This window comes from Tachypleus tridentatus, chromosome 10, assembly GCF_004210375.1.
Source record: "Tachypleus tridentatus isolate NWPU-2018 chromosome 10, ASM421037v1, whole genome shotgun sequence".
Lineage (NCBI taxonomy): Eukaryota > Metazoa > Arthropoda > Merostomata > Xiphosura > Limulidae > Tachypleus > Tachypleus tridentatus.
The window spans coordinates 173,535,670-173,549,553 of NC_134834.1; the positions used below are offsets into that span (position 1 = coordinate 173,535,670).

The following is a 13,884-nucleotide window of genomic DNA, read 5'->3' on the forward strand; positions in this document are numbered from 1 at the left end:
TAGTGAAAACATTCATAGTGTTTTCAGCATGTCAGTATTAAAAAAGAAAAAAGCAGACTAGTAACAGATGTAGAGTAAAACTTGTAAACTACCCAATATCCCTGAGCAATAAATATTAATTGTATTAACATAGAGTAGATGTTTTAACTTTGAATCCATTAATGATAAAAGAATATGCATAAGTGTTTTAAGTTACTGTTTTATAGAATTGTTTCTTTTATTGAATAATTGTAGGAATACCGAAATCGACAAACTTCTGATATTCTTGAAGCATTAAGTCATTCAGACACCCTTTATGGTCAGAGTCAGCTGTTGGGGATCCTCTGGTACAGAGAGGGGCCTCATTTCTGGATGGATGGAAGTAATTTCTTTAATACCTTTTAATCTAAATTATTAAAATAAAACTTTTTTATGGCAATTAAAGACTTATAAAGCTACTGATTTTATAGGAATAAAATAATCTTTTTACCAGTTTGAAACTAAATTTTGTAATTTTCAGATCATCAGATAATTTTGTATTTTATGAGTTTATTGGTAAATACTGTTCCTTGTAAAGTTAACACATATTGTAAAAGTGCATTTAAAGAATATGGAAAAAAATCGTTTGCTCCTTTCTTCAGATAACCTTTTGAATGAACTTATTTTCAGCAGTTAAAAAATCCTTAGCAGTTTCAGTTTTTGCTTTGAACAGAAAGTCAACATTAAGTTAATATGAATGTTGCGTCTGTAGAAAAACAAACTTAAGTATAAACAAGATTTATGAAAGGATAAAATTTTATTTTCGTGGACATGTAGCCAATGAGTTTAGGGCTTAACCATGAAGCCATAATACCCTAATGAGTTCTGTTTTGCAGTTCTAGCATCCAATCGTTGCAAATATGTAGCACTAGTGTGTAGTGGTTGCTGTTGTACAGCCCTAACCTCTAGTGGTCTCTTTTATGGAGTTGTGATCTACAGTGATGTATATTTTTACTCTGGTGTTTGATATGATGTTATCCTACAATACTGATCTGTATACAGGTGTATTTTCATTATTTATTGTACATATTAAACTTGAGTGTGTTTATAACACTTCCATTTAGTCAATAGTTACAATGGAAACTTAGATTTTGAGAGAATATGTTTTTGTTGTGGATAACATTAGAACATTGAAATGTTTCTGGTCCTGGAGAATATGTAATTCCATTCTGTAAAATCCTTAGTCTTGCTTTTTTTTTTTTCTTTAGGTTAAATGTGTGAAACTTGATTTCATTCCTGGGGATTAACAACATCAGTACTAATAATTACAATAATAATAGCCACAACCCACAAACTTGTATATAGGTAACTTTATTTGACAACATAACATGTAAACTAAACAAAATAGTAAAGTAATGGAGTTCATAATAGTGTATAGCATATGAAACAGTTATGAGCATTTGGTGTAGGACGTGGGTTAAGTATTGTTTGTTTGATACTTTGCAAATAAAAAACAAAGTTGAAATTAAATTCAGCTGTCATGTGACAACAACAACATTATGTCATTGTGTATCATACTAGTTTCGTTGAAAAGTTTGAGTAAGCAAAAATAATGTGGTAATCTTTCTGAATCAGAAAGCCAATATGTAATACAAATATCTGAAATAAAAGCCTTTTTATAATACGATTTCTAGTATTTGTTTGACAGAGTTGCACAAACAAATGCAAGCATACTATTTCTGTAGGTGATGGAACACTTGTGTTTCAGATGGGGATTTGAATTTGTTTCAAATAGTTACAAATAATATATATTAATTTAAATAAATACAAGGAATATGCTGCTGTTGTGAACTCAAAAAGTATACACAAGTTACAACAATTTACAATACAGAAGCATTGGATGACATTCATATAAGCTATGGTAAAAAGAACTGCACAATGTTTAATTTCAATCTGTATAAACAATGGTGAAATGAATAAAAGTGAGAATCTTTTTGTTGTTATGTATATTAGTCAGGGTAATTTGCTTCCTAGTTAACATTATTCTGTAATATCCCTACTCTGAATTCTAAATACGATATAAATGCACCAGTAGCTTACAAAAGAACTTAAATAATATTGGCAGAAAATGCAAAAATTATGGATTTTAAAAAACTAACAGGGTTCATAAATGTGCAGAATAATTGTTCATTTTGAATTATCTTTTTGGGTTAGTGAATCTTTCAAACAAGTTAGGAAATAATGCATACTGGAAGAGTTTTTTTTTTTCTGTTAAGTGTTGTTTGATGTGCTTTGTGAAAAATTTCTCATGTATGTTATGAACATGTTTTTGTAAGAGCACTATTCTTCGTTATTATATGTTAAACTGTACTGCAAAATATCATAATTCCTTCATTACCACCACTCTGACAAAAGATTTTGTTATTCCCAAGACCATTGATTAGGATTCAACATAACCTCTCAAAACTAAAAATGCAAGCAAAAGTTCTCCACTATTACTAAAGTCTAGTGTAACTGTTTTGTGTACTGGGTAAGGCAAAGTAAGAACAGGTTTGATATGATTTACAAGCTTTTAAATTATATATTTAGATCAGGGTAAATTAGTTTGATGTATTATTAACTTCAACTTATTGTCAGTGTAGGTAAGGGCAAGCAAAAAATGTTAGTAAAGGTGCAATGTCATGAAAAATATAACTTTTGAATAAATATAGCCTTCATTAAATTGATTTTCATATTTATGCAATATACTTAACAGATAATAAGGATTATGACTGTCCTTGTAACATTTCTGATAAGTTAAGAACAAGGCATAAAAAAAGTGAAAACTAACACTATTTCTATAATAGTTGTACTGTGTACTTGTCAAATGATGTAAAAATGTTATTAGAAAAGAAAACAATCATCAATTATCATGCACATTGCAACTCTTATTAAATGTATAACAATGCTTATGAGCTGAAAAAACACTACTAAACTAGTAAATAAACAATATACTTCAGTAGCTACTTGTAATATCATTTCTGTAGCTATATTAAATAATTAAGAACATTTTTTATTATATATTTATCAATTCCAACACTTAATTTTTCTTTCTTTATCTTTCATCTCCAGTTTCTATAAAGGAGAGACTAGAGAAATTGGCAAGACAAGCTGGAGCACTTAGACACTGGTAAACAGTTTCATCTATAAATTGCATCATTAACCAACCTGAAATATTCATTAACACCTTGCTTTTACTGTATTAAATTTCAGATTTATCTGATCTGTTTCTTATGAATTAAACTTATTTTTAAAACCTTGTTCAATTAGAAATGATTATTTTTATTTTTACATGGAAAATTTTATTTTCTTACAATGATTGGTTTACTCAACTACTTTGTGTTATTTAATCAGTTAAAGAAATACACCATTTAAAATAGTTATTTGTTATTTAAAAACGTAAATTTTGCTGCAATTTTTTATGCCATAATCATCTTTTTATTTTTGCAGTAATTTCTTTTGGGAAAAGTTGTCCTACTTTTATTAATTTATTACTGTAGCTTCATAAAGAACACTAACTTTGTATTTTGTCTGAATTAAAGTTTTTTGTAAATTGTAATATCTAATTATTTAAACAATGTTTTTAACAATATATTCAAATGATCTGATCTTTATACTAATTTTTTTTTCTTTATAACAGAAACATTTTGTATTTATGAGTACTATACATAATGAATACGGTCATCCCTTTTTTAATTTTTTTAACTCTTTCAAAATGGGCATAATTTTGTGCACTTTATGGAGGTTTTATCGAGTTTCATTGAAAATTTAATTAAACTACTCTGTTATCATGATATATAAATAAGAGTGTCCTAAAATATAGCTAATAATTCAAGTTTTAACATTATACAAATTTCAAGTTCTTAATCTCAAAAGGAATTTTTTTGTTTTAAATTCTTAGTCTCTCCTCATGTGAAAATTGTGATATTTTCTCTCTAGGAATCCTATCTTCTTTAATTTATTTATCACCCCTTCATTATAAAGTCATTTCTCAGTAAAGCATAATTTTTGTAGCTTTGAACATTTTGTTACATAGCCATCAAATAGAAAATCAGCCCCCATTTACCACACCTACCTGTTACATCTTTCAAAAATTGCCAGTATTTCTTTCTGTGTTTAATATTATATTATTTATAACCAATAGAAAGCCCAGGTTTTAATCCATCAAATGATATCATGTGGTTTTCTGTGCATAAAATTATTTCACTTCCAGTTCCATTTATATTCCCATATTGAACTCATATGAATATTTAATGACTCTTATTGCATGGTTAGGAACCCAGAAAAATTAGGATAGTTCTGGTCTGCTTTTTGCATGTTGTTATTCTGTGTTCTTCAGTGCATTATTATATAAAACATTTAGTGCAATAATAGCATTAGTATTAAAAAAAAAGTTTTAAATGTTAGCCACAGTCAACAACAACAAAACAGTACTTTATTTCTTATTTTTCATGTATATTCTTTATTTATTATTATAGAAGTAACTAAAATATTTTTAGGTTAGATTAGGTAAAATAAACAACAACAACAACAATAATAATAATAATAAAGATTTTCAAGGTATACTTGCAAGCAGCTTGAGAGTAGCTGTTGGATATACAAGACTATTTAGTGTAACAGTTATTATTTAGCTCATTTAGTCATCTAATGTTGAATAATCATTTAGTTTTAATAACAAGAGCATTAAAAGCAGGTGAAAGTTACGACAGATTTCCTTATGTACCTCCGTAAGAGCAACACATTGTGCATGTAGTTCAAATGTTTTAATTTGATATCACATTACTTGAACTTTCTGTATTTTTCTCATTGCCTTACTATGATGTAACAATACTTATTTATCTTGTAGTTTGTGGAAAGTTGTAGACCTTTCTGTGCATGTATGTGTATGAGTGTGCAATATAGGCAACTGAGTGAGTGCAAATGAAGTTTAAAAAATGTTAAGTTTGTGAAGGTGAAGTTGGATTGCATGATTGTTAGTTTATCTGTAGGAAGCAATGTTTTAGAATAGTTTCATGGTAATATTGCAATAATAGAGACAAAAGTTCTAAAGTAGGTGAACCCCACTCTGCATGTGCATTGACAAAAATGGAAAAAATTATATGAAGTTTTGGATACAACTGTGATAACCCATGGGGTAATGTAAGTGAATCTATTGCAGTTTTGTGCAGTAAGAAACATAGCAGAAAAAATTTGTCAAGTCAGTTGGGTTCTAAATAATTGAAATAACGTGTGTGGACTTAAGATAATTATTTAGTTTTAAATGCAACTGTGATATCTTATAGTGTAAAGAAGTTTTTGTGCATACATTTGGGTTATGTAGAATATATTATTTTAAAATAAGTGGATTGTATGCTGTCAATTTATAGCTCAAATTTATCTCCAAGTCACAGACACCTATTGTAGAAGAATCCCAACCCCCATGTACATAAAACCTAAAAAGTTGGTGAGACAGCCAGGATTATACAGCTGTAAAAGGTGGTAGAAGAAGACATGAACAACAGTAGAAATAAGTAGGCCTATATACACGTAACTGCAGTGCTAGTGAAAATAGTTTAGAAACTTTTTTATAAATAGATAGAATGAGGCAAACGTTTTGAGTTAAGTGACAGTGACCTATGAGACTTTGTTTTAAAAAAAACTAGAGAGAGAAGAGAGGAAGAAAGACTAAAAGAAGAAAAGGAAATGAGAGAAAGGGGAGACATCTACTTTAAAATAATCCCAGCCCAATTTTTTATTATATATATATAAACCCTGACAATAGCCCATCTATTATGTCATTTGATAGGGTAACATGAGCTCTATATTTGACAATTCATTTAAAAATTTTATAGTGGGAGTATTAATTAGATAAGGCTCAAAGGGCAATAAAAGAATAAAATTTAAGTATAATCAGAGATGTATACTGTTACCATCTTAAAGCTATTTAGGAATATGTAATTTAGTTTCATGTTACAACTTGAAGTCCTTCAAGAAGGAAAATAAGGATAATTTAGATGTTGTTATTGTTTAGGTGGTTATGAGGTCAGTCATATTGACCAACCAACCTCATACCAAAAAATAATGTATTATAGTTATTTAGGAAGTTTAGAGATAACACAAAAGAAACTTAAGTTTTCAGAAGAATAAAAGTGTTGTCAACCCTGACATAAAAAAATCACTTGGACTAGTAAACAAAACTACTCAATATAATCAAAACAAACCTTTATTAAAAAACTAGTTGTTTAAAAAATCAAAATTTTATTTACAAAATTTTAATGTTCATCGAATATCTGTGAAATTTTCTGAAGATACACTTACTGTCTCACTGGAAACTACTGAGGACAAAATACTTAGTAACTTAATTGATTCAAGCAAGCCCATGTTGAAAGAGTTACTTTTACAGACTCTTAATATTGTGATTATATGTGATGACATTTTTATTAGGTCAGTGGTTCGCTACTGTTCCAGCATTCTGGGGAAACTTGTTGACAGTATTAGTCCATACATTACCTCAATCCTTGTGCAAGGAAAACAGGTAAAGCATATATAGATATGAGTTATTTTCCTTTATTTGAAAAATAAATAAAAACTTCTTTGTGATAATTAAAGTGAAACAATTCATGGAGATTAAATATATTTGTGAAATGGATCTGAACTGATATGATTTGCTTGCATAGGTAATCACATTTTATAATCTTTTATATAACATGGAAAGAAATGTTTTCTTTATCACCAATATTATTTTTAATGAAAAAGAAATTGTAGGGAGTGAAGAAACAATGTTAAGTACAATATGAAGGGAATGTAAAGGTAAGAATCATGTGGTATTTCCCTTCATTTTAGTTGTTTCACCACATCCTAGTGGTAAAACAAGTTATTCACATTACAGTAAATGTGCTTGCTTAATAAATAAGCTAACTGAAATGTTAAAGTAAGATCAGAAACTGCAGTGATGTATACTGTTGAAAGGATGGAAAGATACACAGATGTGTTACTTGTAAGAGTGCCTGTTGAGTAATTTATGATTTACTTATGCCATTATATGTCATTATTCTTCCCTTACTATTAACTGTAATTTTATAGCATTTGTTCCTAAACCCCTTGGTGTGGATTCCTGTACGTGGTGAGGGGATCTCCCAGGGAAGGTTCTGTTCTGTCTGGTTACCTTCTCTGGGATCTAAACATCCACCCACGTGTTTGCCGTGCATGGCGACTCGTGAAGGGGGAGGAGAGGATCCTGGTGGTTGAGGGGTCCAACCCAAACACACCACTTTGGCCTTGAATTCCTGTAGACGGGCGGCCTTTGAGTGGCCCCCCTTGGTCGGCTGGTCCACTTGGGCTAGAGTCAACCAAATACCAGTGTTGGAAGTTCTCAACGGGTGTTGCGGACATTGTGCCTGATGCTGGTGTTTGGGTATAGTGCTCACAAAACCCTGGCATTGTTGCATTGTCCTTGCATGACATTGTAGTGTGTCCCCTCATAGGGCTCCATGGTGGGTGGGGTCAGTGGGTACCGAAATTTTTCTTTTTCCCTATGGATCCTCCTTCAAAAATTTTAAATAAAATAGTGAAAAAACAGTCAGTAGGTGAACGACCACGTCTTGAAGACTCTGAGCAGCAATCTTCAACATCTGTAACACATGTACCCCATTTTCTTATATTACATTCTCTTTCAGAAAAACCTTTAGGGCAAATGCCCCCCTTTTTTATTCATAAGGGACTAGAGGGTATTGCTGGCTGTCCAAAGTCAGTAAAGAAGCTTCGATCTTGAGACATATTAGTTGAAATATCCACAACCCAACACAGTGAATTCCTCTTGAATTCAACGGCAATTGGGGATATACCTATTGATGTTACCCCTCATACTATATTGAATTCATCACGAGGTGTTATTGTTGAGAGGAATTTGAAGAGCTTCCCCGAGTCAGAGATTCTCTCTGGTCTCTCCACTCAAGGAGTTTCTGCAGTGAGGCGCATCTCCACTCGCAAAGATGGAGTTACACTGCCAACAAATACCCTCGTTTTGACATTTACATCATCACGTGCACCTGCCACCACCAAGGCAGGTTGTCTAATTTGCAGGGTATGGCCATACATTCCAAACCCTCTCCGATGTTTCCAATGTCAGAGGTTTGGCCACTCAAAGACATCATGTCATGGTTCCCTGACATGTGCTTGTTGTGGTGGCAAGGACCACGATGCCTATGAATGTGACATGGACCCACATTGCATCAACTGCAATGGTTCTCACCCTTCTTACTTTTGTTCTTGCCCAAAATGGTTGGAGGAAAAAGAGGTGCAGCATTTGAAAACAACTCATAACATTAGTTATCCTGAGGCTCGGAAATTGCTGTCCACAACTCCATCTCGGACATATGCTGCTGCACTTCATTCCACAATTACAGTGGGAGTGCAGACAGATCTCTCTGTGCCTCCAAGAGAATCATTTTCAAAACAAATGAAAAGCCTTTTCACCTCCATGTATTAAAAAGGTTGATGAATCGACTTCCACACCCATCTCTGTTCCTTCCATATATTCCAACAAACCTCACGATCCACATCTTTCAGTTTCAAAAACAGGCATTTCTCCTGATAAATCTTTTTCTCCCACCCCAAGAGGCAAAACAATCACTCGTTCGCATCCTCAGTCACTGGAATCCCCTTCCAATGACAAAGACCTGCCCAATCAACCCAGGGCAGGATCCATGGAGGCTGAGAGAACTCCTACGACTAAGGACATTAAGGAAAAAAGACGTGGTCATAAACAGAAGGGTTCTCCAGCCACTTTGCCCACCCATCATGAAAAATGGCCACCTTGATACAATGAAACTTTCAAGGTTTACGTTCTAATCTGGATGATATCAAAACCCTGATTGCTTCCTACCATCCTGTATGTCTTTCCTTACAAGAAACATTTCTAAAACCTGCTGATACAGTCACCGTTCGGCAGTTTTCTCTGTACAGAAATGACAGGCTGTGTGATGGAGGGGTGGCACTATTGGTTGATCAGCATGTGCCCATCCTGTCTTTGTCACTCAACACACCCTTGGAGGCTGTAGCCATCCGTGTTTCCTTGGGTCATACCATCGCTGTTTGTTCTCTTTACCTGTCCCCTTGAGAGACATATGATCAATCAGATCTTGATGCTCTCATTGAACAGTTGCTGTCTCCCTTTCTACTCCTGGGGGACTTTAATGGACATCATCTCCTCTGGGGAAGAGCTGTTATTGATAGGAGGGGTTGCTCTGTAGAGCGTATGCTCTCTGATCACAACCTTTCTCTTTTCAGTACTGGTTCTTCCACTTATTTTTATGCACCTAGTCAGTCCTTTACTGCCATTGATCTCTCAGTTTGCTCCCCTTCATTATTCTCACATTTTTCATGGAGGGTTGACAATGATCCACAACAGAGCGATCATTTTCCCATACTTTTGAGAGAGACTGGCCATAGTCAGTTCCACCCTACCCGCGTGCCCCGGTGGAAGCTGGATCAGGCAGACTGTTCCACTTTCACTGCTCTCGCAGAACTTGATCCTGCCATCGTGAATCAGCCATCAATAGACGACTGTGTGGCAGCGGTAACTGGCTGTATTATACAAGCTGCTCAGTGTATTCCTAAAACCTCGACACATTTTCCATGATATCCTCGTCCGTGGTGGAATCCTGCTTGTCACTCAGCACAGAAGGCTCAAAAAGGGGCCTGGGATAGTTTTCATAGATATCCCACACTTTTGACCCTCGTCGCTTTCCAACAGGCTCGTGCACATGCTAGGTGGTTAAGACGTCAAAGCCAGAAGGAATCTTGAATTAAGTTCACAACTAGCATATCTTCCACCACCAGTTCCAAGGTCATATGGGACAGGATTCGAAAGGTCAGGAGGCACTACAATTCTGTCCCCCTCTCGATCTTACTCTCTGATGGTCAGGAGGTGGCTGATGTCTGGAGCATCGCTGATACTCTAGGTGAAAGCTTTTCCCAGGTAGCTAGCACTTCTGCTTGTTCCTCCACCTTCTTGGCCATCAAGACTCGGGCAGAGCGTTCACCTCTTTCCTTTTGAACTGACTGTCTTTTTTACTATAATTGTCCCTTTACACTGGTGGAACTGAAAATGGCCCTTCATCGGTCTGTTGGACCTGATGATGTACACTGACATGCTGCACCATCTATCTTCTGCTTTTCTTGATGTCCTTCTAATTGTCTTTAACCGGATCTGGCAGGAGAATGTTTTTCCTGATGCCTGGCACCAGGCTATTATTTCACTTTCTCTAAGTCAGGGAAAGATCCCAAGATTCCTTCAAACTACCGTCCAGTTGCTTTGATGAGCTGTCTCTGTAAGACCTTAGAGAGGATGGTTAATGCTCGTCTTGTTTGGTTCCTTGAATCAAACAACCTCCTCTCACCCACCCAGTGTGGGTTCCGTCAACAGCACTCCACCACAGACCACCTAATTCGTCTTGAAACTTCTATCAGAGAAGCCTTTCTCAAATGCCCATATCTTGTATCAATATTATTTGACATTGAGAAGGCTTATGACACAACATGGAGGTATGGCATTTTGCAAAACCTCCATACATATGGGTTATGTGGCCATTTACCCATGTTTATTAAAAAATTTTTTATGGACAGGAGATTCCAAGTTCATGTGGGATCAACACTTTCCCGTTCTTTTGTACAGGAACTTGGAGTCCCTCAGGGCTGTGTTTTGGGTAATAAATGCCATCACTGAACAACTCCCTCTCACTGTTGCAAATGGGCTGTATGTCGATGACTTTCACATCTCGTGTCAGTATTCGAACATGAGATGTATTGAACAGCAACTACAAACTGCCCTCAATGCTTTAATTTTTCTCTCTCTAAAACCATTTGCATGTACTTTTGCTGCCAACGGGTATGTACCCTGATCCTGAACTTCATATCGGTGAAGTTTTGCTGCCAGTAGTCCCTGAGACCAAGTTCTTGGGGCTTATCTTTGACCGTAAGCTGACCTTTATACCACACTTAAAGCAGCTACGGGTCAAATGCACAAGAGCACTGAACATCCTCCATGTCCTCTCTACTGCCAGTTGGGGAGCAGATCAATGTTCTAGTTTAAAGGAATATAGTGCTCTTATTCGATCAAAACTCGACTATGGATCAATGGTCCATGGCTCTGCCAGACCCTCGGCTTTAAAGATGCTGGACCCCATTCATCACCAAGGACTTTGGCTCTGCACTGGGACTTTCTGCACCTCTCCAGTTCAAAGCTTATACGTTGAATCTCATGAACCTTCTCTGCACCTTCGCCATTTGCAACTATGTTTACTATATTCTTTGAAACTTCATTCCTTACCAAAGCATCCAACCTGGGGATGTATTTTCCTTCCTTAGTGGGCCATACTTTTTCAGAACATACTATCTGCCATTGCTCCTTTTGGCCTTCACATCCAGGTGCAATTGGATGAATTGGGTTTGTCCTTGGATAACATTGCAGAATCTACAGGTCAGCCCATCTCACCATGGCTTATTACAGCCCCCAAATGTGACCTTTCTTTCAGTCATCTGAAAAAGGCAGATACACCAGATTGGAAGTACCGTCTTTTATTTAAAGAACATCTTTCAAACAATCACTCTGTTCCAATGTATATAGATGGTTCCAAATCGGGTAATTCAGTGGGCTCTGCCATGGTTTGCTACAGTTCGGTGGTTATGCGTAGAATCCCCTCTACAGCTTCTGTGTTCACTGCTGAACTGTATGCCATATCTCTTGCCCTGGATCATACAGAAGCTGAGCAGTATTCCAACTGCACTATTTATACTGACTCGCTTAGTTCTCTACTGGCCCTGGAATCGCTACACATTGGCTCACACCCTGTTCTCTCTGATATTCAAAACCGACTGGCCCATTTCTCATTAACATCTACTTCTATCCAGTTTTTCTGGATACCAGGCCATGTTGGTATTCGTGGGAACGAGCTTGCAGACACAGCAGCTAAATCTATTCGCTCAGGCACTGTCACCACTGTGCCTATTTCATACATGGACTATGGTCCTGTATTCAAGGCTTGGCTCCGTGCAAGCTGGCAGTCAGCTTGGAATGAGCAATGCAACAAGAAGCTCTTCCAAATAAAACCCTATATTGGACTTTAGCCATCTAGCTATTGTAAGGTTCGGAAGGAGGAAGTTCTAACTAGACTACGCATCAGTCACAGTTTTTTAACTCATCGTTTTCTTTTATCTGGAACTGATGCACCAGTGTGTAGTCTGTGTAACATGCAAATCACTGTAAGCCACATTTTACTTTCTTGCCATCATTACGACTCTCAACGACGGCACTATTTTGAACATGTTCTTTCTCAAGGTTTGTCCATGACATTAGACAGTGTTGTTGGTGACAGTGACACTGTCCACCTTGATAAAATTTTTAGTTTTTTAATGGCCATTAATCTTTTTAATGTCATTTAAGTGTTGGATATTTATTCATTATACCTTTTTAATTGTGTTTCCCTTTTCAAAGTTTCAATCTCTCTAGTTTGATTTGAAATTAGAAAATGGCCAGAATATTAAATAACTCGACACCAGGACTGGAAAGGCCAACTTCAGGTGACTAATGCTGCTGTTTGAACTATCCATTTGAACTACCCGTTAGTCATCCTGGCGAGTTGTTATTACAATTTTGCTGCATGTCTTTTAAACTTTTATTACTTTACCCCTTTGGTACTGGCCATAATGACACATAACCCAGAACTAGGACTGGAAAGACCAACTTCAAGTGACTGACGGTGGTTCTTGTACTTACATGTTAGTCTTCCTGGTGGGTTATGATCATTACCATTCTGCTACAGGAAGTCCTTTACAACTTTATAGACTGGATGTCAACATCGGTTTTATGCAATTTTCTGGTTTTAATTGCTGTTTTGTTTTTACATTCGTTTACTTTTACTACATTAATTTACTTTTACCTTTTTACTGGACATTTGGCTACTCATTATTACGATTTTGCTATATGCCTTTAAAAATTCTATTATTTTACATTTTGATAATGGCTGCTATGACACAACCTGGAACCAGGACTAGAAAGGCCAACTTCAGGTGACTGACGGTGGTTCTTGAACTTACCTGTTAGTCTTCCTGGTGGGTTATGATCATTACCATTATGCTAGAGTAAAAACCTTACAACTTCTTTTACTCTGCTTTCTCCCTCAACATTGTAAACTAGGTGTCAACATTGGTTTTATGCTTTTTCTGTTTTTCAATGATGTTTTGTTTTACCTTCATTTCCTTTTCTGTATTTTACTACATTTAATTTGTTTTTACCTTTTTAACGGACGTTTGGCACAGATAGCCTAGCTGCTTTGTGCCATAAAACACTAAATCAATCAATCAATCAATCAATTGTTCTTAAATACACTGAATGAACTAAAACAGGAAAGTTGGATACTATTTTAAATGGTGTTAGTTCCTCGCAAGAACGATAAATATCTTTTCAGTTAATCACACTCTGAAAATACTGTTTTTATAGGTACTTTGGCATTGTTGTTTTTATGTTTTTATTTAAACATATTATCTCTACAAATACAAAATATTGCCTTTCAGTCTTGCCTTAGAATTAAATGAATATATAGTTACAAACAGCATTAGAGAAATACATTTTTTAACATTTTGTGATTTTACATGTATTGTTAGTCCTTTTTTGAATGTTTCTAACTATAAAATTATATTTAGATATTAATATTTTTGTAGTGTTCAGCTATTATGAAGCTATTGTTACATCAGAAAGATCACATGAATTAAAACTCAATAAGAACAGAAATAGTATACAAATGAATTGGTTTTTGCTTTTGGAGTAAATTTCATTATTTCTATCTTATTTTCTTGTATGAAGAAAATAAGGTAATGTGTCAATATAAAAATTATTCATTCAGTTCATTA

The 13,884-nt window shown here is 35.1% G+C and overlaps 1 protein-coding gene across 10 annotated transcripts in view; it reads left to right on the top strand.

Annotated features, from left to right (window-relative positions):
- Positions 1 to 13,884, top strand: part of LOC143230938 (putative phosphorylase b kinase regulatory subunit beta) — a 98,267-nt gene that overhangs the window by 69,243 nt on the left and 15,140 nt on the right. For all 10 annotated transcript variants that reach the window (XM_076465269.1, XM_076465267.1, XM_076465273.1 and 7 more), the window contains 3 exons: positions 235 to 361; positions 3,070 to 3,127; positions 6,421 to 6,511. In XM_076465269.1, the coding sequence (XP_076321384.1) occupies positions 235 to 361; positions 3,070 to 3,127; positions 6,421 to 6,511 (276 nt within the window). The remainder of the gene's footprint in view (positions 1 to 234; positions 362 to 3,069; positions 3,128 to 6,420; positions 6,512 to 13,884) is intronic.